This window comes from Accipiter gentilis, chromosome 24, assembly GCF_929443795.1.
Source record: "Accipiter gentilis chromosome 24, bAccGen1.1, whole genome shotgun sequence".
Taxonomy (NCBI): domain Eukaryota; kingdom Metazoa; phylum Chordata; class Aves; order Accipitriformes; family Accipitridae; genus Astur; species Astur gentilis.
The window spans coordinates 2352471-2374410 of NC_064903.1; the positions used below are offsets into that span (position 1 = coordinate 2352471).

A 21940-nucleotide genomic window follows, 5' to 3' on the forward strand; every position below is an offset into this window, starting at 1 on the left:
AAATATTCTAATGGGAGTGAAGATGGATCTTAAACCCCCTTCTGCTTGTTTTTTAATTCTTTTGAGTGAACGAACTGAACCTAAAGCAGAACCACAAGAAGATTTGCTGGGTTCCAGCATGGGCCTGTGGCAGGCGGTGCCGGATCAGCCACAATTGCTTATGAGAAAGGAATCTATTCAGGTTTCCCGATTGCAAACACAGTGCCAGATCCAGGAGGGCTCTTGCTACCGCTTAACAATTTGACTGAACTGAATAGGCTCCACTCCCGTTCCTAAGAGCAGGCTGCAGAGAGGAAGGAAAAACAGGAAAAAATTCAGTTAGTCGCTAGGCTGAGGTGCTGCCCTTCTGCGTAAGAGTGGCAGGGCAGTCCTGTGGTGCTGCAGGTCCCCACTTCACCTATGGAGAACAAGACTTGGGGTGGATGTGTGCCTGGAACGGCGTCTCTGGCGTGGTTACCCTGCAATGTGGCTGCAAGGGGAGCAAAAAAAGGCGATGCTGCAAACTGCCCTGAGTTCAGGGCTTGTGTAAGAAGCGTTTGGCTGCAGAGCAGCTTTGTTATCCGATTACGGTGCACGACGACGACGTTACCAGTCTCCTGCTCTTCCCGTTGCCTCGTTAGCCCAGCCGCAAGTTCTGCCGTGAGCGATGCCTCGTGCCTGGTGGTACGCAGATCACGCTGAGCGCTTCCCACCGCCGGCAGCAAAGGCAGCACGTTGGGGAGGCAAGAGAAAAGGGTGCCACAAAAGGCTGATGTAAATGGGCAAACATCTGAGTGTGTGGGTTGTTTTGCAAGCAGGAAGGGAGCTGAATTCCTCAGCTGGGCTACCCAGTGGGACCTTCTGCCCAGGTCTAATGCTGTGAACTGCGTAAAGTAAGTTGGTGCTTGCAAACAAGGGTCCTGCAGAAGGGATCTGCTGGAGCAACAGCCAAATCTTTGCTTCTGACTCTTCAGTGGTTGGTGTTTTCTCACTCTGGGATACTACAGCAGTGCCTGTAATAACCCCCAAGGGCAGGCAATGCCTTTCTGGCCTCTCTCTGGTCTATAATTGGTCCCTGTGACTTCTTGCCATAGTAAGTTAAAGCCAAATGTTTTAGTAAACTTTTATGAAGATAATGAGTTGTATTAGGTAGAAATATTTGTATAAAAGGGAAGTAAATAAATGCTTTTCAGGGCATAAGGAACTCCTGTTTGACACAGCTAGAAGCAGTTTTCTCCAAGGCGCAGATTATTCCATAATTGCTCGTTAATGAAGTTCTTGCCTCCTTCCTCTGAAGCATTTGCCCTTGTCCAGAGCATAGGAGGAAGCAGTGGGTTGTATAGAAGCCCTGTGTGATCCAGGCTGGTGTGTTTCTGCTCCTTAATACTCCTCTGATTGTAATCAGTGGGTTTTGCACCCATAAAGAATTAGGGCAATGCCATGTAAACTGTCTATAATAAATATAGGGAGTCTATTCATATGGTTTCAGGCTTGAACTTTGAGTGATAATTACTCTCTAATCTTTCCAGGCACCTTGCTTTCATTCCTGGAGAGTTTCACCTTTATTTACAGCTACAGCATAAACATGTTTGATAAGACAGAGTTGAAAACACAAGGAAGATTTTTTTGGGGAAGAGCTTTACTGGAGGGTGCTGCAGGACAACTCCATGGATCTGCGCAGTGCTATGGCCAGTCGACACAGACCCAATTGCTAGATCCTCCTTGGGGCACTGTTCAGAAAAGCAAAAGCATTGCCTGTCTTCCTTCAAGCACACTCACAAAAGGAGGTGCAACTTTTGCTGGGAGCAGGAAGGAGCCATGGATTTAGGTACAAAGTTGTCTTTGGAGAACAGGTCTGCCTGAATGGGGGGGTTGGAGAAACCCCTCTGTGCTGTGTTTCCCTGGTTCTTTATATACCCTCTGCTGCACGAGGATAAGTCTACTGCGAGAATGAATATTGGGATCCCTAATTCGGGTTTAGTTTAGGCACCTAAATACATGTTTGAGCATGTAAGTGGGAAATCGGATTATTATGCTAAAGGTGCAGCTTTCCTCCCTGGCGGCTGGGACACGGCTGGGTAGGAGCTGTGGTTAGGGGTGTCTGTGAGGTGGACGGGCTGTGAGCATGTCCTGAGTGTGCAGGAGGGTTTCTAGAGAGGTGGCAATCTGGGACAAGATCTTCTGCAAAGAGTCCAGTGAAGTACTCTTTGGAGCCCTGTGCTAATCTGCTGTTTCCTTCTGCTGGTGGTAACAAGCTGGGGTTCAGCCTCATGCAGCTTAAATTGTGATTTCTAGCTATGAGGGTATGCGGAGACCATGTTTTGAGCTGGGTAAACAACAGCCAGATTTGGCCTGGAGGCTGTGGAGCTGCATTGCTGTAGTGATGGGTCGGAACTTCATATTCAGCATATAGCCCAGCTCCCAAATGAGATGCTTAATTCATTTATCTCTTCCTTTGCCCCTTTTCTGCTATTGCATCCAGCAGCCATTGAAGCTGCCCTTGAAGCACAGAGTCAAAAGAGGTGCGGCTTGGGAAGAAAGTTCAGTGCAGTCTTCTTTTTGGGGTTGAAAACAAACTGAACATGGGCGTATGCCTTTGACGTGAGGATCAAAAAGTTTCGTTTTAATTGGGTACACGGGCGCTTCTCTTGCTGCCTCATTCCTGGGTTCCCTGGACCTGTTTTCCTCACCCGCTGGGGGCCGTGGGGCAGAGCAGTTGCTGCCGGGTGTGCATTTCTGTACTTACACCCTCAGCCGATGCTGTCAGGATCGAAGCATCTGCCTGCCCATGTGCAGGGGGAAGCTCTTTGCAGCCCTTCCCAATTGCCACGTCTTGGAGGGAGATTATTTTTGCCACGCTGACTACGTCGGGTTTCTCGATTTTCTTGCTGCGAGTAGTTGTGAAATAGCAGCTGTTCTGCTAATGCCAGCGATGGCTTCCCTGCCATCCCCTGGGGCCCTCGGTCTTGTTTGCACGCTGCTGTGGGGAGGAGGGAGCATGTATTTAAAGACAGACAAGAAAAAGCCCAAGAGGAGTTGAAGTCAGTGGAAGATCCCTCTGGCTTCTGTGGGAATTGAGTTTTGCTCCGGTTTTCGGCTGGACAAGCCCACATTCTTAAACACTTTTTCTTAAGCACTTGTTTTGTCTCCTCTGAAGGAAGAAGGGGTCACTTTTTCCACACTGCTGACGTGAACGGTGAATCACAGCTGTTGTGGGAAGGTGCTGTTACTGGGACCAGTAAGCTGTCAAAATATTTGCCATCTTCATCCTGACGTCCTCAGGTGTTCTGCAGCCTGCGTGCCAAATGGTTGGGTATGACCACAGTTCAGAGTGTTTTTTTGATGCTTCTCGAGTGGGATGGACAGGAAGGATTGACTCCTTAAAGAATTTTTATTTCAAGGGAGTGATATAGCCTATGTATGGGAAAGCCTGCTCATTTTACTACAGGAAGGAAATGTGTCAGCACGTAACAAAGATCCAGCATATGGCCTGTAAGCCAAGGTGATTTTGCCTCGGTACCAAGTGCTAGCTCCAGCCAAATACAAGACACAGCGCTGGAATAACATCCAGAAAACTCAGCAGATTTTGCAAACCCTGGCAGTGCCGGTGAGCTGGAGCCAGGGCCGGCCCTGCCCTGCCTGTGCGGGCAGGTTGAGTGCCAGCGTGGGAGTTTCTGTAGCTCTTGCGCCAGCTGAGCAGGGTTTGAACCTAATCATTGAGAAAACAGGAGCTCGTGCACCTCGACTCGCTGTGGGCTGGTCCTGTGCCTCCAACAGGGTGCATGTCCTTGCAGAAATGTATATGCTTGTCTTTTCCAAGGTGTGCTACTGCGTCTGCAGTCTGATGCCTGGCTTGCTGTGGCCTGCTGCTGTGAAGGTCCAGGGCTTTCCAGAGCTGTGGCAAGGGTATCACTGCTGCTCGGTGTTCGCTAAACGCTGTAGCGTATAAAGAATTTAGGTTTGTGTGACATGAGCTGGCAAATCAGCGTGTCGGTTTTTCGCATGATAGCAATGTTCATATGTCCATGCCGTGCAATTTCCTGCACAAACTGGATGTTGTCAGCATCTGTTTCCAAACCGTTTGTGCTTTTAAAAGCACGGGGGAAGATGTAGGAGTGCTGGGCTCACCCTTGGAGATGGGGAGATGCATCTTCAGAGGGGATGTGACGGGCACTTTCAGGGTGACTGGTCCTGGATTTTGCTTAGTCCCTTGCCACCCATAGCAATAAATTCACTTGCAGTTGAAAAGGAGTTACTACAGAGACTTAACAGAATATAGAAGAGGGTGAAATAAAAAGATGCCTAATACTTGGAACAAAATCCCCAGCTCCTCGTAAAAAGATTCAGGCTTTGTTCCGTAAATGGTGATAAGGGGAGCCTTTAGCTGCTCCTGCTCAGCTGGGTTTGTAACCCTAAAAAAGGGATAAGTGTATCCTCGAGGAGGGCAGGGTGGGAAGGCAGAGGAGACACGACCGTGTGGCCACTTGTGTGTGCACAGCCCCATCCCGGCAGCTGGGGTGCACGGCGGGGGCACAGCCAGAAGATGAAAAAGCTCATTGGTAATGATGCTAATTGAATCCGATGTCGCTTCCCTATGTTCAGAGCCGGCTGCTGCCGCTGTCGCCCAGCGGAGTGTGGCTGGCTCGAGCGGGGCCCTGGTGCGTGAGGAATGTGAGCTGACAGCCCCTTTTGCGGGGAAAAGCCATGCTGGTGAGACCGTGCAGTGGTCCAGACAGGGGATGCTCTCATGGTGCCTGCTTGAAAGCTGCTTGTTTGGTTTAGTATCTGTAACGGGTCAGCAGGGCAGGCTTGCATTGACAAACCGAGGTTTTGAAGTCTGGGGTTATAAGATGTGCATGTGAGGACCAGCTCTGGCCGAGCTGGACTGCACGAATGTGGGATAACACCTACAGCACTGGCAGGGTTGTCACCAGAACTGGGCTCCAAACATCACGCACCCACTGATAGTTCCTGCAAAGCAACCACTGTGTGCGTCAGCCTGGGCTAACTGTGTGGTCACAGCCCACGTCTAATGGCTCTGGATACAAATAAGGATTATTTTTCACTGTTGCTGTTGAGGGCGGAAGGCAGCAGAAAGGTGTCTGCATGTCGAGGAGGCACCTTGTGACTTTTGGGGGTTCTAGGCGTGGGGTGGGCATGCCTGGATTTGATGATACACCTACCTTGTGAGGGAAAAGTAAGGTGCAGGTGGGTGTCAGACCCCTAAAAGCTCTGTGCCTCTCTGGGATGAAAAGCCCCAGCCAGAGAGCAGGCCAGGCACCCAGCAGTTACGGTGCTTTTCTAGAAACGCAAGATTAGTTTTTTTCACATGCCTAAAAGCAAGGCCACCTGCCTTCCCAAGTTGGATACCCCAGAACACAGCAGTGGCCAAATGCACAGCAGGTGTCATTGGCCTGTTTGGAACATCAAACCTCCAAATATCCAGAAGTGGGGTTGATGGTACTCAAAAGCAGCGCAGAAGACTCCTAAAGCAATTGTTCGCTGTTGAAGGCAAAGGCGCTTGTGCACCCTGGGCAGCAATCTGAGACTTGCCACCAGTTTCAGAGCACAGTAAGGCTATACCTCACCTTTTAGTCAAAAGACTCTGCTTGATGAATTAGGTTTTCTGTAACGTGGTGCTTGGGGAGTTGAGAGCAAACCATCAACCAGCTGTTGAGTCCTGTGGTGTTGTGTCTGTGCCTAAAGGAGGTGTTGGTCATTGCGGTTTGCTGTGCTATAAAGCAAGGCTATGTGGCAAGTTTGTTCCTAGCAGCCTGTTTATGAGAGCTGGGAGCAGCCCTCCAGCCTGCGTCGTTGCCTTCCCATTTCCCTCTTTTGACACGGTGATGCGTTTGGCCTGTTTGATGGAGAAACCTGAAAGAAATGATGGTTCCTGTTCACACTGCTATAAGGAAAAAGGGCACAGGGGAAAGAAGTATGGGGGAAATGCCACCTGTATCACTTCCTAAAAAGAGTAGGTCACTTGATATCTGTCTGGAGATAGACTCGGACTTTGAGGGAGGCAGTTAAGTAAGTGTGAGATACCCTTTGACATCACCAGGGCAATGTAAGGGAGTTGCTGAGTGATATGCTGAAATAATTCTTGGAAATGTTTGAGCAGAACCTGTTGCTGCGTGTGCTTCCAGTCTTTGCATGTGAATTTGGGGCCGTCGCTGGCACTCAGCTCTTTGTTTCTGATCCTGAGCTGAATGCGCTGAACATACATTAACACAGAAACACAGATTGCAAGGTCTGTAACTATGGCAATATTATCTACAAATGTGACCCTCTGCACCTAATTTCAATATTGGCATTGGTGAGCTGCCTTGTAAGATGGCACTTATTTTTTCTAGTAGTAATTCCATGTCAAAGAGGAAATATAAATAAACTCCCCAAACAAAAGAAGCAAGGAAAAAATAATTCTTTCAAACATTTGAGCAGGAACAATAGGGTAGGATATGCACTCTCTGGGGAGAGCTAATGGCTGAAACCGATAGGAGCACAGTGCCTGCCTTTCTCTGCTTTGTAATTAGCGCAAACCTTTGCTCAACCAAAGATTATTTATAGCAAATGTTATGGCAGAAGCATGTGTGACCTGTAGGCTCCCTGCTAGGGGAAGAGCTTTCCTGTACTGTCTCTGGGATACAATAGACAATTATTTAGACACTATCTTTGTCTCAAGATATAAACAATTAAATGCTGGCTACTGATTTCTGTTCTTACATTCAGACTACGGGCAACCATGCTTTTTTACTTAAGGATTTTTGGAGAAGGAAGGGATTTTTAAGGGGTTCATTGCAGAGAAATGTCATAGCTGTAAAGTTCCTGAGGCATCTCTACTAAATTGACTAATTGGTAATGCAAAGTAATGTCACAAGCATCATGAAGTCATTGCCTCCCAGCATCCTCATGAAGGATGGCAGCCAGCGGCTCGATGTTGTTCAGCTGACATTAATGGGGCGTGTATGGGTGTAGACCCCTGAATCTGTCTGTACTGTTGCATTTTAGCTCATCACTGTGGTATTAGAGTACCTACATCTGCTACTGGATAGTAATTAAATGTTCTTATATATAAGTAACTGCTTTCAACTGACTACTGAACAGCTTAAATAATCTACATGTAACGGCAGATATTTCTATATTATAATGGTGTCAGTTGGTACCAAATACCTAAGAAGACTGGAGAGACAACTATTGTTTATCAAAACATAACCTTGTTCTGGAAGATGACTGCTTTTTCAGGCTCCCTCATTTTATTGGGGGTCCCTGTGCATCCTGGGTATCAGTAGCAAAAGTATCCTTTTGGATCTGTTTGATACTCACTTTAGTTTTATTTTCTGTATAGCAAAATAATTTAGAGTTGCAAAAAAAGGGCTCATGAAAATGTGAAGGAGTGCGCAAGGGCTAATGCTACCACAAACACAGTGCTGGTTAAATGGGCAAAGGGTGGGTTCTCATCTGCAATTCATGGGTCAGCTGCGTGAGTCTGGAGAAACATTTAGCAACAGGTACAATGCCAAAGCCTTCAGGGCTCTGTGCAGAGCCATGCTCCAAAATTCAGCTTCAGTAGTTAGAAAGTATGTCTTCATCTTTTGATTCCAATTAACATGTGCTTTTATACCTCTGTGTTTTCTTCTTGAGTTTCTCCTGCTCAGCTTTGCATGAGGAGCTAGATGACGGCTCTCTCCCCTTTTCTGTGCAGGCACTGCATATATAAAGCTGTTGCTGGCTCGGCGGATGATTTTAGGGCTCAGTGTGATGCAGAGCCACGTGCTGGTACCCTGGTGAGCTGCCTGGCACCTCTCTGCACTGTCACACCATTTCATCAGGCCCACCAAGCTCCGCGTGTGGAGCCGCTCATGTTTGCGGTGAGCTGGACTCTCCTCTGGCACCACCAGCACAAGTCCAGTTTATCTGACAGATGCAGTTGAGCAACTCTGTCTCTCCCTTGGCTGCAGGCAAAATGAGTCTCCTGCTCTAATTTCATTGTGTTTAGCCATCACACAAACTCTAAAGCTTCCCGAAATGGGAAGGAAGTAATGTTTAAATTATACATGAGTGAACTGATTTACTCAAACCGAAGTTTTGAGTTCCGTCCTTATGAATACAGGGATGGAGCTATCTGTCGGTGCATCCATCCGTCTGCCTGGTGACTATTGAATTAACAGAAGGACAAACGCAGATCCAGTACTGTAAAAGCTTTGGCTTAAACCAGTGAAAACCGTGTCTGGCAAATGCATGCTGCCACAGGGAAAGTGGAGTGTTTGCCTAGTGTTAACTTGTCTGGTAGGTTGCCCTCAGTGATGGAGCGAAAGCATTGCTGCACATTCCCTTCTGCCACTGAAAACTCAGTGTTTCAATAAAGACTGTGGACACCCGACTGGAAAAGGATTCAAACTGCTCTCCTGTCTGCCTCCTGCTCCTAATGAGGGGGTTTAACTTCCTGTGTAACCTATTTTGCAGAGCATGTAAAATGCTGGTTAAATTCTATGGTCGCTTCCTATGGGCACTTGCTCAGCGCTCCTCGGGGAGCCCAGCACCGGAAAGCCGTAACTGCGCTTGCTAATGGCCTGGAGATCCCTTTTGCAGATGTTTCACCCAAGTCTCTCCTCCGTGCTCCTTCTACCTCTACTTAAAAAAATTAATACGGAAGCTGCAGTACTGCCATGCCTGGGCGAAGCTCAGCAGCAAACCGTCCTTCTTGTCCTGCAAACAAGAGGTGCTGAATTTTTGTAGGGGCTGCAGCGATTTGTGGTGCAGGTGGCTGTGAGCTGGGGATCTGCCGGTGGGGATCTGCCAGGCGGGCAAGCGCTCGAGCGTGGCTGGATCCTGCCTGCATCATCAGGGAGCGTGCTGCAAAAGTGTGAATGCGGCTTTGCAGTCGGTCCTTTGGAGCAGCACCGAGAGAGGCCGAAACGTCTGCGGAGACATAACAGAAAGGGGGTGAAGTCACGATTCTCTCCCTATTTATTTGACCTAAATACACTGAAGTAACTGTACCCTCATGAAAGAGATAATTTCCTGACGCTGGAGAGCTTAACATCTGTTTCCTCCCATTTTTTTTCGTTGGTAGAACGTGGTAACGGAAGAACTGGCGGGGTTTTCTTTCCTCTTTTTCTTTTGTATAGCAAAAGGCGCTGCATGCTTGGGCTAAATACGCTCTCTGAGAGCAGACAGGTTTCTCTCAAGGGTTATATGATCATTTGTTCTCTATTTTCTCTCCTTCCTGCCTCCCCCCGCCCCTCCTGGAGAGGAGCGGATACACCGAAGCCCAGGCAGGACTTCCTTAGCTCAGCCATGCCTTCTGGCAGGCTGCGCCGCGTGCCCTCTCCCCATCACCCCCCTTCCCCGAAAAACAATGGCCAAAGGCTCCTTCTTGTTTGTTATTTTGGATCCCGGAGAGGAAGAGCCGAGTGGAAGATCGTGTCCCCGGGGGCCCTCGGTGCATTCCAGCTCCGGCTGCTGCCTTGCAAGGCTGCTGGCGCCTTTGCTGTGCCGTCTCTAGGCCTTCAGCGCAAATGGGCAGCGCTGTGCGATGCTGGGGGCGGCCAGTGGGTTTTGAAGCAAATTCAGTGCTGCTGGAAGGTGGGAGAGGGGGATGGAGAGCCTTGGAGGGGTGTCCTGAATCATTGCTCCACAGCAAGAGCAGATCCTGTCCTTTGAACATCCAACGCAGCACAGCTAGTCGTGGTGCTAGGAGGAGCTGGGCTTCTGTACCAGCTATTTCTGATGTGGCTTGAACCTTCTCGTATGTTGCTAGTATCTCCTTTGCAGTCGGGGTGTAGTGAGCCTCAGAACCTCTGTACTTCGGCTCCAAAACCCTAGAGGTTGACCTCGGGTCTCTCCAGCTGCTTTCTGCCAGAGCCTCTGAGGAGGAGAGCACATTTCTCACATGGGATCTATCTGTACTGGCCCAAGGGCTACCACACCACCAATTTCCTCTTTGATCTCTTCAAAGTCTTCTTGCTCCTCAGGGCCCCAGTCAAAATAGTTCTTTCGGGTTACTTGGTGGAGGGGATTTCTAAGTTGACTGTAACCTGGAATACGCATTCTCAGGAACCCCACAAACTCCCCATTAGATTTCTGCACGGGCCATATGGGACTATTAAAGGGTGAGCGAGTCTTGCTGGTCACTCTCCTTGGCTCTCCAATCGACAAATCAGCTTATGGATGGGAAGTGGGGAGCCTTGGTTTGTGTGATATTGCTGCCGGTGCACCGTTGTGGTAGCAGTTGGCACCTGTTGTTCTTTAGCCCTCCAGCAACCCACAACCGAAGGGTCCTCAGGGAGGCTGGGCAAGGCGGACAGATGTTCAGTCTCCTCTGTGTCTCCATGCAGCTATATCAAAGGCCCACCGGTACCCCTTTGGGTCCTTCAAATACCCTCTCCTGAGATAGTCTATGCCAAGGACGCACAGGGCCTCTGGGCTAGTCACAATGGGGTGTATATGCCACTCATTCCCAATTAGACTCACTTCAGCTTCCAATGCAGTTAGCTCTTGGGATCCCCCTGTCACACCAGAAATGCAGGGGGGTTCTGCCCTTTCATAGCTTGATGGCATTAGGGTACATTGTGCACCAGTGTCCACTAGAGCCTTATGTTCCTGTAGGTCTGATATGCCAGGCCATTGAATCTACACCGTCCAGTAGACTCGGTTGTCCCTTTCCTTCACCTGGCTGGAGGCAGGGCCCCTCTAATCCTGGTCAGAGTATCCGTTACTGACTTTTCGCAAACATGAATCAGAAATACCTTCAAGAGGATCAGAAATGAGTTCAGCCCTTCTACTCTGTCTGGGCGACTGCTCATGGGAAACTGGAGCAGCATTTTTCCAAGAAGAATCCTCTTTTCTGATTGCTTTTTCTCGCAACACATGTACCCATGCATTTAGGATTGAGTTATGTTCTCCATCGCACTTTCTCGTGTCCTCTCCATGGTCATGCAGGTAAAACCACGTTAGCCCATCATGTGTACCTTCTATCTCCTCTTTCTTGAGCAGAGGAATGCTTACTCCTAATAGCTGCGATGTGGGCCTGTACAGGTGGGGAGGAGGACATATCCACTTTGAATTGCTGGAACTCTGGGGACAATTCCTCTACAGCCGAGACACAGGCCTGTAGGGAGGAAGAGAGACTTCCTTTGTATTGCTGGAGTTGGACGGCCAGTTTGTCCATCGTTTGTCCATAGCCTTCTTTCCAGGACATAACTGCCAATGAGTTGGCATAGGTTGGTGGTGCACTTCGTAGAAACTTCTTCTGCATGGGTTGTGTGCATTGGACCTCATCTGGATCTGTACGTGACTGCTCATTTTCCAGATCACTATAAATCACCTCCAGCATGGCTAATTTCCTTGGGTACTGGATACCTCTCTCCACGGTGGTCCACTTGCCTTGGTGACATGTAACATCATCCTTGAAGGCGTATCTTTACTTCACACCTGACAGAAGTCGCCTCCAGAGGCTGAAGACTTGTGTTTTTCTCCCAATCGCCTTGTCAATGCCCCCTTCCCTAGACAGGGATCCCAACTGCTTGAATTCCTTACCCTCTAATTCCAAACTACTGGCCCCATTATCCCAGCACTGGGGCAGCCAGGTAACAATGTGCTTATCTGGCTGGTGGCCAAAATCTTACTCGGGGATAGAGATCGGGTGATTACTTTGGGTTCTGCCTCTTCGTCCTGTTCTCATGATGACCCTGGTTCACTTTCATCCCTCACTAAGCAAACTAATTTCTTTGTGTATTTCTTCTTCTGTATAAGGGCAACTGATACTGGCACAGGTTGGTTCTCTGGTTCAGCTGCAGTGCCTGTCGCTACGCTTTTCCTTCCGTTATCCTTGAGGGTGCTGCCTGACATCAGGCAGTGTTTGGTAGATACTGGCCAGGGCCCGCCACCACCAGTGTGATAAGGTAAGTATCCAGCCTTGGGGCAGATCTCTGGCTGGTATTCTTAAGAAACTTTTTTGTAGCCCTAAACAAGCCCTGAAACACTTTCAGGAGACATGCTGGCTTGCACATCCTAAGGATATTCAAAATTCTCAAAAGCTGTTGTAATTAGCCAGAAGGAGAAAAGGGAGGTGAACGAATGGGGGAAAGTGTGTCCCCCCCCCCCCCCCCGACTTCCCCATAGATTGGGTGCGATTACCAATAAATTCCGACAGAAGGCGCCCGAAGTAACGAAATGATATCCCTGCCGCATACAGATACCAGCTTAACCTCATGATCAGTGATGTAATCATTTCATAAGTCGACATTACCCAGTATAGCAAAATGAGAATCCTGATCCCTCTCCCAGAGGTGATAAACATAACTGCAGGGAATACATAGAGCATATAAGAACTTACACAATGCCACCATGTGAACAAATGAAACAACATTGTGACTAGCAACTATTTAACTAATATAAGAAATGCGTATAAAAAAATCTGTTTTAACATGGTCTGGCCAGATCTGTCATTATCTCAACCCTTCATGCCCCATGTTGGGTGCCAAAAATGACTGTTGTGGTTTCAGCCCAGCCGGTAACAAAGCACCACACAGCCGCTTGCTCACTCCTCCCCGCACCCCTCCAGTGGGATGGGGAGGAGAACCAGAAAGGAGAAAAGAAAAAAAAAAAACCAAACCAGAACCTCGTGGGTTGAGATAAGGACAATTTACTGGGACAACACAAAAAAAGAGAAGTTACAACAACGGTACTAATAAAAGAATATACAAAACGAGCGATGCACAGTGCGACTGCTCACCACCTGGAACCCAGTGCTCCACCACTTCCCCCAACAAAAGCCGAGAGCTCCCCCCAGCCTGCTTCCCATTTATATACTGGGTATGATGTCACATGGTATGGAATAGCTCCTTAGCTGGTTCAGGTCAGCTGTCCCAGCTGTGCCCCCTCCCAGGTTCTTGTGAAAATTAACTCTATCCCAGCTGAACCCAGGACACCACCCGAGCCGTTTCCTCCTGCCATGTGGCTTGTGTGTTCCTGTGGCTCTTTGGGTGAAAACCAAAGCCAGCGTATCTTCTGTTTGGTTGTTTGCCCGTCTAGCTCTACTTGCGTCCATAAATGCTCCCCTTGGTGCAAGGGCAGGCGAGCAAACCTCTGGGTACAGCGACAGGAGGGAGCTGTGCTAGATTGGGACACGGTATCTCCCCGACCTCGCTGCCCGCCTGGGTGGAGGCTGGAGCACTCCCTTGTCAGTCTGCTCTGCTAAATGAAATCGCCTCCCGCTCAGAGGCCTGATGCCGAGGCAGTGCAACACAAGCTTGGATTTACAGTCGTGTGCCAGGTCTGAGTGCGGGTGAAATTAATCCTTTGCAAAGATGTCTCCCAAAACATCTGCTGTGTTCCCTTATATTTTCCTCTGAGGGGTTGTGGTTCAGTTGAGTTTTAATGGTCTCATGGGTGAGAGAGTCCTTATAAAATACTAAAGCTTGAAACTCCCTTTTCCTGACAGAGGTCCCAACTGTCCAGCATTTTTTGTGTTTTTTCTAGGTAGGGGGCAGCTTTACTGCACTAAATAGTAAAATAACCCCACATACTTCTGCTAGTTGCCCGAAAACTGCAGTGATCTGAAGTAGATTTCAGGAATTGTGCGCTGCTGGCCTTGCAAACAGCCTGAACCGTGTGGTGTTAAATGGGCAGTTTCTTTCCTTCGTTGGGATCTCTTGAGAAAACTCATCTCAGCCTGGATCAGACCTTTCCTAATTGATGCTTCCTGGCTAGCTGGTTTCCCTACCCTGTTTCCTTTGGTAGGCATGTAGACACCGTTTTTTTGCTATGGTTGTGGATAACTCCTATAAATTTACTAAGGGCCAGCACAGAAGAACAAGATTGCCCAAGAAAAGCATCAGTTCCTGAATGGTGGCTTGTAACAGCACTGATTGCCTGGGCCTGATTCGGTGTCCTTTAAGTCTCTGAGAACTCTTAACTTTGCTGGTTGTTACCTGGGCCCGTGGTGTTATTTCTGTTCTTGTATCCGTCTGCTAAATCACACTTAAAAGGAGCAAAATTGCTATTACTCCCACCTGTATCATGCAAGAAAAGCCTTGTTGCCAAGGAAATGTTATGCAATCCTGAGTGAGGTACAAAGTACCTAGTTATTTCTTAAAAGATTTGGATAATGCAAAAAAAAAAAAGGAAAGAATTTGGAGGGGGAATCATGGCCATAGATACAGTTGTTTGTGTAACGCACCTGGTGCCATTAGCTTGGGATTTTATGCAATCCTAACTTACTTGTCCACCTCAGTGACCTGGAAAAGGAAGGTGAACAAGAAGAACAACAAGGTCTTGTGCAGCGGGCAGGGTAGGGACCCGTGTAGCTCCTGTAATCAACTAACTGTTGTAGTTTTCTGGCTAATAGGTGTTCTCAAAAATATGTTCAAAGCGTTTCTTCAAAACCTCCTTCTCCTGCGCCCCAGAAAGATGAGTAATGGCTCATCAGATACTTTTGCGGCTGTTCTCCATACTTAAATTTTATTTTGTCATTATGGGCCTTAATGCCCCTGAGCCTGTGTTGTTTGGTTGATAAGGCCACCTTTTTTTCTCTTTGGCTTATTTAAAGCATAGGTTTCCCACAAGCATGCTGCTGTTGTGTGTTTTTACAGTGGCAGACGCTAATTTTGGTGGCTGTATCAGTTGACGGAGCATAGCAGATTTTGGCACCCAGTTGGGGAAGACTGAGCAAAGCTGGCTGGAATTTGTTCAAATGAAGAGAGTTTGCCTCAGTGCGGGGAGGCTTTGCTCTGGGTGAGGCAATGCCAGTCCTTGGGCTGGATCTGGTTCAGGTGACAGTGCTGGGATTGTGGGTGCTAGCAAAGCTGCGCTGCTGTGAGTTGGTTCCTGCCAAGGTTAGCTAGTGATTTCAGTGTGTGCAGTCCTGCAGGCTTAATTTGTGTGAATTAAACAACAACAAGGTGCTTTTCTCACTCTGAGTATTTGCTAGCAGCTGGTCAAAAGGCCTTTTGACCACCACACTGGTGTCCTGCAATTCCGCTTATCCCTCAGGGAGACCTTTGTCAAAGCAACGATGATGGTTTCAAAGATTAGGAGATGTACAGGTGAGGCCGTGGTGGAAGGGAAGGCTGAGAGGACCCTCCAAGCACTGGTCCCTTATTACTTAGAGCACTCAGGTCTGGCTTTGTGGTGGCAGCTCTAGTTGACATCTGGTTTAAAGCTGCTTTTAAAAAAATTAAATATATATATTTTTTAATTTTAAAGCCACCCTTGCGCCCTGCATTTCTGGGTTGTGTTGCTTCTTTGGGGAAGGCTGTACAGGATCTGTCTCCTGTTACAGGCTCTCTTTTGCTTGACACATGAGAAACAGCCTCTCTTTCCTCTCTGCTAGCATCCCTCCAAAGCCTTTGCAGACAAGCCTGTTTCCTTTGAATCTTCTTTCCTCATGCAGGATCCACCCAGCCAAAACCAATAAAACATAAAACTGGAAAGAGAAAAAAAATAGGGACCTTTTGTGATTTTTGTCTTTTGCTGCCAGTTGGCTGCACAACTTGAAACTACTCAAATGGTCTTTTTTCTTCCGCTCCTTCAAATCCATTCAAATGTGTTACTCTTTAAATTACAGCAGGGATGTCTGTGAATAACTTGCAGACCCGGGGTGAGAGCCCAGGGAATGAGGAGCTGGTCTCCTCCTTGGGCACCAGTCCCACTAAACCCTTGGGTTTTAGGGAACAAAAGCTTCCCGTGATCTCCATATGGACCAAGGGCAACACAGCTCCTGTGTGAATTTATGCTACAGGGTTTATGTGGTGGCGGGCGGCGCCGAGGCCCCAAAACAGGGCTTTGCCTGTGGAAGGAGGTTCTCTTTTAAAAAATCTCCATCATGGCGAGCATAAAAGATAGCGGGCTGAGTAAATAGATGGCCAAAGCAGAGCAAGGCGGCGTGTGTGGAAGATAATTGCTATACAGTCAGGCTGTGTAACTGTGTGGGGTGTGTTTGGTGAGGTGTTGGTAGAGGGGGCTGCGGGGGCCGCTGTGAGGAAAGGCGGGGGCTGCCCAGCGCTGGGCATGGCCGGCTCCACAGCGGCTGCACCACAGCCCAGAGCGGAGCCCGTCAGCGGCGCTGGCAGTGCTTCTCTGGAAACATGTTTAAGAAAGGGCAAAAACACTAGAGAGGAGTGAGAGGGGATAAAAGAGCAGTGAGAAAGAGCAATGTGAACCCTGAGGTCAGTGAAGATGGGAGGGAGGAGGTGCTGGAGCAAGGGGATGTTCCTTGACAGGAATTGTGGCCTGTGGAGGCCGAATGCAGGAGAAGGTTCTCCTGACAGGAATCGTGGTCTCTGGAGGCTCCCATGCAGGAGAAGGTTCTCCTGACAGGAATTGTGGCCTGTGGAGGCCCCATGCAGGAGAAGGTTCTCCTGACAGGAATCGTGGTCTGTGGAGGCCCCCATGCAGGAGAAGGTTCTCCTGACAGGAATTGTGGCCTGTGGAGGCCCCATGCAGGAGAAGGTTCTCCTGACAGCAATCGTGGCCTGTGGAGGTCCCCATGCAGGAGAAGGTTCTCCTGACAGGAATCTTGGCCTGTGGAGGTCCCATGCAGGAGAAGGTTCTCCTGACAGGAATTGTGGCCTGTGGAGGCCCCATGCAGGAGAAGGTTCTCCTGACAGGAATCGTGGTCTGTGGAGGCCCCCATGCAGGAGAAGGTTCTCCTGACAGGAATTGTGGCCTGTGGAGGTCCCCATGCAGGAGAAGGTTCTCCTGACAGGAATCGTGGTCTGTGGAGGCCCCCATGCAGGAGAAGGTTCTCCTGACAGGAATTGTGGCCTGTGGAGGCCCCATGCAGGAGAAGGTTCTCCTGACAGGAATCGTGGTCTGTGGAGGCCCCCATGCAGGAGAAGGTTCTCCTGACAGGAATTGTGGCCTGTGGAGGCCCCATGCAGGAGAAGGTTCTCCTGACAGGAATTGTGGCCTGTGGAGGTCCCATGCAGCAGCATGGGAAAAGCATGAGGAGGAGGGAGTGACAGAGAGGAACTGTTATGTCCTGACCGTACCTCTCCCAATTCCCCATTCCCCTGTGCCCCTTGGGGTGGGAGGTAGAGCCATCAGGAGTGAAGCAGGGAAGTTGAGCCATGGGAAAAAGGGGGTGAGTGGGGGTAAGGTGGGGTGTTAGTTTCATCTTAGTTTCTCATTATCCAAATCAATTTTAATTGGCAATAAATCAAATTAATTTTCCCCAAATCAAGTCTGTTTTGCCTGTGACAGTAATTGGTAAGGGATCTCCATATCTTTATATCAACCCATGAGTTTTTTCATCTTACGTTTTCCCCCTGTCCTGTTTGGGAAGGGGAAGTAATAGCTTGGTGGAGTGGACATCTGGGAGCTGGCCACAGTCAACCCACCACAGTAGCAAACATACATTTTTGCTACCCTAAGTACAGTTGGTGCCAAAAACGCTTGACACAACCCCTGTGTCACACCTGTAGCGAAAGCCAGATGACTGTTGATCATAAAAAAGCACGACAGTAGTTGTTTCTGTTAAGGTTTTCAACCTCACTTGGCTGTGCTTTGGTTCCTTGGTGCCTCTGCTGTCCATGGAGGTCTCATGGGTTATTGCTTATTGAAGATAGACACGTGGTGGCAAAGTAGAAAGAGAGGCTTATTTGACTGAATGCAAGGGTGAGCCTTTCCTTGTCCATGAGGTGTCCAGGGCAGTAGCAGCTGCATTAATAACCTTTGTTTTAAGAGAAATAGTGAGTGTAATGGTTTTTTTTATAGATACAGGGACTGTTCAAGAGCAGTAAGAGTAAAATGGATGAGAGCAGAGAGTGAGCTTCATGCTGTTGTGTCAGAGCGCTGCAGTGTGACTGCCTGTTCTCCCTCTGCTTGGGGGAAAATGGAGGTTTTCTATTGTCAAACCCATGTCTCATGGGCTGTACCCCTTCTTGTTCCTACTCTTGCATCCTTCTTCCACCTGAGAGTCAGATTGGGAATTGAGGGAATTTAACCCTGTTTAGTGCCTGGCATGTAGTTCTGCATAGATAGCAAACCCAGTACCACCTTATGAAGCTGTAGCAGAGAGACAGGGCAGAGGTACACCAGTGGAAGGGAAGCTTTAGGATCTGTACAAGCAGGAGTTCAAATGTATTCCCACAAAGGGTTTGGAGTGGTTTCCATTGCTGTTGCATATAGGGTATTTGTAGTTTTAATTCTGTTCACTTATGGTGGAACTCACTTGAGGGGAACACATGTGTTTTGTGTAGCATTGAGGCCAAGCAGCTTTCATTTAGCAGTCCAGTTCCAGCAAGGGATTTCCTTGCTGGTGCCATAGCTATAGTAGGAAGAACATGGCTTGGATATTCCGTGAGTTTTCTGATATTGTAGTATTTCAGAATTGTGTTGGTTCCAGGAAAAGGCTCATCCTGATTTTTCTTTGAATGCCTGCCTGAAGAGACTGAATTCATTGGGAGTGCCTTGCCAGTTCCTGGCAGATGGGACTGGTGAAGATGACAGTGACATGCACAGGGACGCTTTACTGCAATTTCCTCTTTTCCTCTCTTTCATGTACTCTGACATATTTAGAGTCCTAGCAATTTGCAAAACGAAGATGTGATTTATAGTATTCTGTGTATACTTTGTGGTAACTTTATTAATGCAGGAAGTTTATTTGTGGTCACTAGATCTTCAGTCATTTAAATCAGATTTAAGTTGCTTTAAAATTTATAGGGTTTGGGAGCAAAATTTCAGCCTCACTGAAATCAATGGCAAAACCACTACTGCCACTGGGATATGATTTGACCTGTGATACTTTAACAAATATGTCTTCTAAAAATCTTTCTGCTCTTAATTGCATTCCTTTGTTCTTTTTTCCTTAAGTCTTGTGAAGACAACAATCTGAAGACAATGCATCTGTGACCCCTGATACCACCTTGTGAGTTGGGGCGATGGAAGTTATAGAGGGCCGCCAGCATACTGGTCCCGTGATAGCTCCAAATGGATATGCAAGCAGGATTTTCCAAGCAAACATGGAGGAAGGGAGTACTGACACACTGGAGGTCTGTGGTGCTGAGCGCTGCACCTCCAGCGATGCAATCTCAAATGAACGGGAGGAAGCACCCAGGTATAAGAAGGCAACCAAGGGCAACCGGATCTGGAATTTTGTTAGACGAAGGAAAGGACTCTCTACGAATAAAGGAAGACCCCAGTCCATGATCCTACTGGGAGTTACCTCTGAGGTCTCAGAATTAAAAAAAACATCCTTCTTGGACAGGGTAAGGCCATTAAAAAAGGGAAGAACCTCCAGGATGCCTAAGAATGTGGATTTGAGAGCATCCAGAGTTCAGGTTGCTTGTGACCCTGAGGAGGATCATCAAGCCAGCGGGCAGAGAGCTGTCTACAGGGTTAAGAAACTGGGTGACAGTCGGAGGCCCTCCCGCCACTCATATGCGGGGTACATTGATGATTTGGATTCTTCTTTTGAAGACATAGAACTGAATATCAGCGTTCCTGAAACTGATGACAATGAAAGTAAATGTCTCAGGGATATTAGTGTCAGATTACACAGTGAAGATAATGATAGTAACTGCCATAGAATACCAGCTAGAAAGAGCGAGTCTTTGAATTTTGAAAACTTTAAGAGTCCTGCAATTACAGAAGGGGACAATCAAAAGAGGTGTACTGTGCTCCCACAGGAGAGCAGAAGAGGAAGAAGCTCTGATGTCTGGAGCTATCTGAAAGGAATTTCATTAACTAGCAAAGATAATTCAAAGCTTCCAGATCAAAGGGCTGAAACCAATTTCCAGAACTTAGAAAATATAACTGATCATTCTACTCCTTATTTTGACTTTGATATGAGATGTGAGGAGAATCTCAGCCAGCGGAAAAAATCAAACAGTGCAACCAAAGCCACTCACTTTGGGGGTGTTGTGAGGTTCTTCACCAGTGTGGCCGAGGCAGCTCGGAGGCTGCGAGGCTCCTCAAGGGCATTTTCACCTGATGAGAAAAGGCCTCAGCGGAGTTTCCGAAGCTGGAGGCAGGACGTTACCTCCCACAAGGAGGACTTGGTTATCGAGAACGAGAGTGCAAGGGCCTTCTGCACGGTGGGAGCGTGTCTGCAGTCCCCAGATTCAGGCACATGGGACAATCTGAGCTTTGAGAGTTTGGTAGGGAAGGAGCCCATGCAGCACTGCAAAACCACAGGAGTGTCACAAGACATTGGTTCTTCTGCCCTGGGCAGCGAGAATGATAGATTTAATGAAACATCACTTTCTCCCTTTGGGCCAGAACCATCCATCTCCCACCTGCCAGAGCTTGCAGATGACTGTTTCACTGAGCTAAATACTAAAGACCCCTCCAAGGATCTGATTGACATTCCACAGACAACTCCCACTAAACAGATTCAGGTTTCAGGCAGTATTCCAGAGAAGACACAGGTTGTGGGTGGGGACCTGCCATGTTCTCAAGGTCTTCCTGTGAATAATCTGGATACTGCAGACCTGGGCCATTCTTCAGCTGCAGATGGTGACTCTTCTGCAGTGACCGAGGCTTTAATCCAACTTCCACAGACATCGCTGACTAAACTTGATACTGAGGACATGGCGTGTGCTCCAGTGGTTGCTAAAGACATGGATCCATCTCCAGCAGTGGCTCAGGAGCTTTCAAAGACAGAACTGGATATGCAGGACTTGAGAAATCCTGAGCTGCCTTGGCAAGACTTGTCTAGAGGTGACTTGGGGATTCGAGACTCTGGCAGTACTCCGGAGAAGACACAGGTTGTGGGCAGGGACCTGCCATGTTCCCAAGGTCTTCTTGTGAATAATCTGGATACTGTGGACTTGGGCTTTTCTCCAGCTGCAGATGGTGACTCTTCAGTGACCGAGGCTTTAATCCAACTTCCACAGACATCACTGACTAAACTTGATACTGAGGACATGGCGTGTGCTCCAGTGGTTGCTAAAGACATGGATCCATCTCCAGCAGTGGCTCAGGAGCTTTCAAAGACAGAACTGGATATGCAGGACTTGAGAAATCCTGAGCTGCCTTGGCAAGACTTGTCTAGAGGTGACCTGGGGATTCGAGACTCTGGCAGTACTCTGGAGAAGACACAGGCCATGGGCAGGGACCTGCCATGTTCCCAAGGTCTTCCTGTGAATAATCTGGATACTGTGGACTTGGGCTTTTCTCCAGCTGCAGATGGTGACTCTTCTGCAGTGACTCAGGCTCTGATCCACCTTACACAGATGACCCTGACTAAAGAGATTCAAGACACTGGTAGTACTCTGGAGAAGACACAAGTCATGGGTAGGGGCAGGGACCTGCCACGTTCTCAAGACCTTCCTGTGAATAATCTGGATGCTGCAGACCTGGGCTGCTCTCCAGTTGCTGATGTTGACTTTTCTGTAGTGACTTTTTTAAAATGTGCCACAGTTAAAGGACAGATTTTAGAGCAGGCTGATTGCCGTATTAAAAAGCGTGGAACCACTTCATTTGTAGAACAAAACTCTGTGGAGGTAACAGACAGCGGGGAACAGTTTAACTGTAACGACGAGTGCCATCCGTTCCAAGTGCACATCTCTAGAATTGTCTCCTCTGGACGGCTCAAAAACGGAAAGGTATGAGAAACTTTAATATTTTCAATAAGACCATGCTGTTATACATCTTATGAAGATGCTTTACACTTGCAAGCATTTTTATGTATCCCTCATTGGGGTTTTCAGTTAAGTAGGCTGTCATATGAATGATGGCAGTAGATACAGCTTTTATATCAGTTTGAGAGGAGCCAGTTAACTGGCATATCCCTAAGCTATTAGTGTAAACCTCCAGAGCTGCTCTTCCTATGACCCTTTGGCCATTTGTTTCTATCAGTGCCTCTAGAAGAAGGCTGTAGCAGAAGTTTATATATTTGTAGGCACTACCATTAATTTTTTTCCTCTCTGCATTTAGTTAATTTGAAGTAGAAACTTGTAAGAAGAGTGCTGTCGACAAATTTAGAGTTTTGAAGTGTGCTGTGGACAAATGGCAT

General features: G+C 48.1%; 1 protein-coding gene across 2 annotated transcripts in view; it reads left to right on the forward strand.

Moving 5' to 3' along the window:
• Positions 1 to 21940, forward strand: part of ARHGEF9 (Cdc42 guanine nucleotide exchange factor 9) — a 221991-nt gene that overhangs the window by 9651 nt on the left and 190400 nt on the right. For both annotated transcript variants that reach the window (XM_049827609.1, XM_049827610.1), the window contains one exon: positions 18796 to 21530. In XM_049827609.1, the coding sequence (XP_049683566.1) occupies positions 18864 to 21530 (2667 nt within the window). In that variant the 5' untranslated portion in view covers positions 18796 to 18863. Of the gene's footprint in view, positions 1 to 18795; positions 21531 to 21940 lie in introns of those variants that run through there.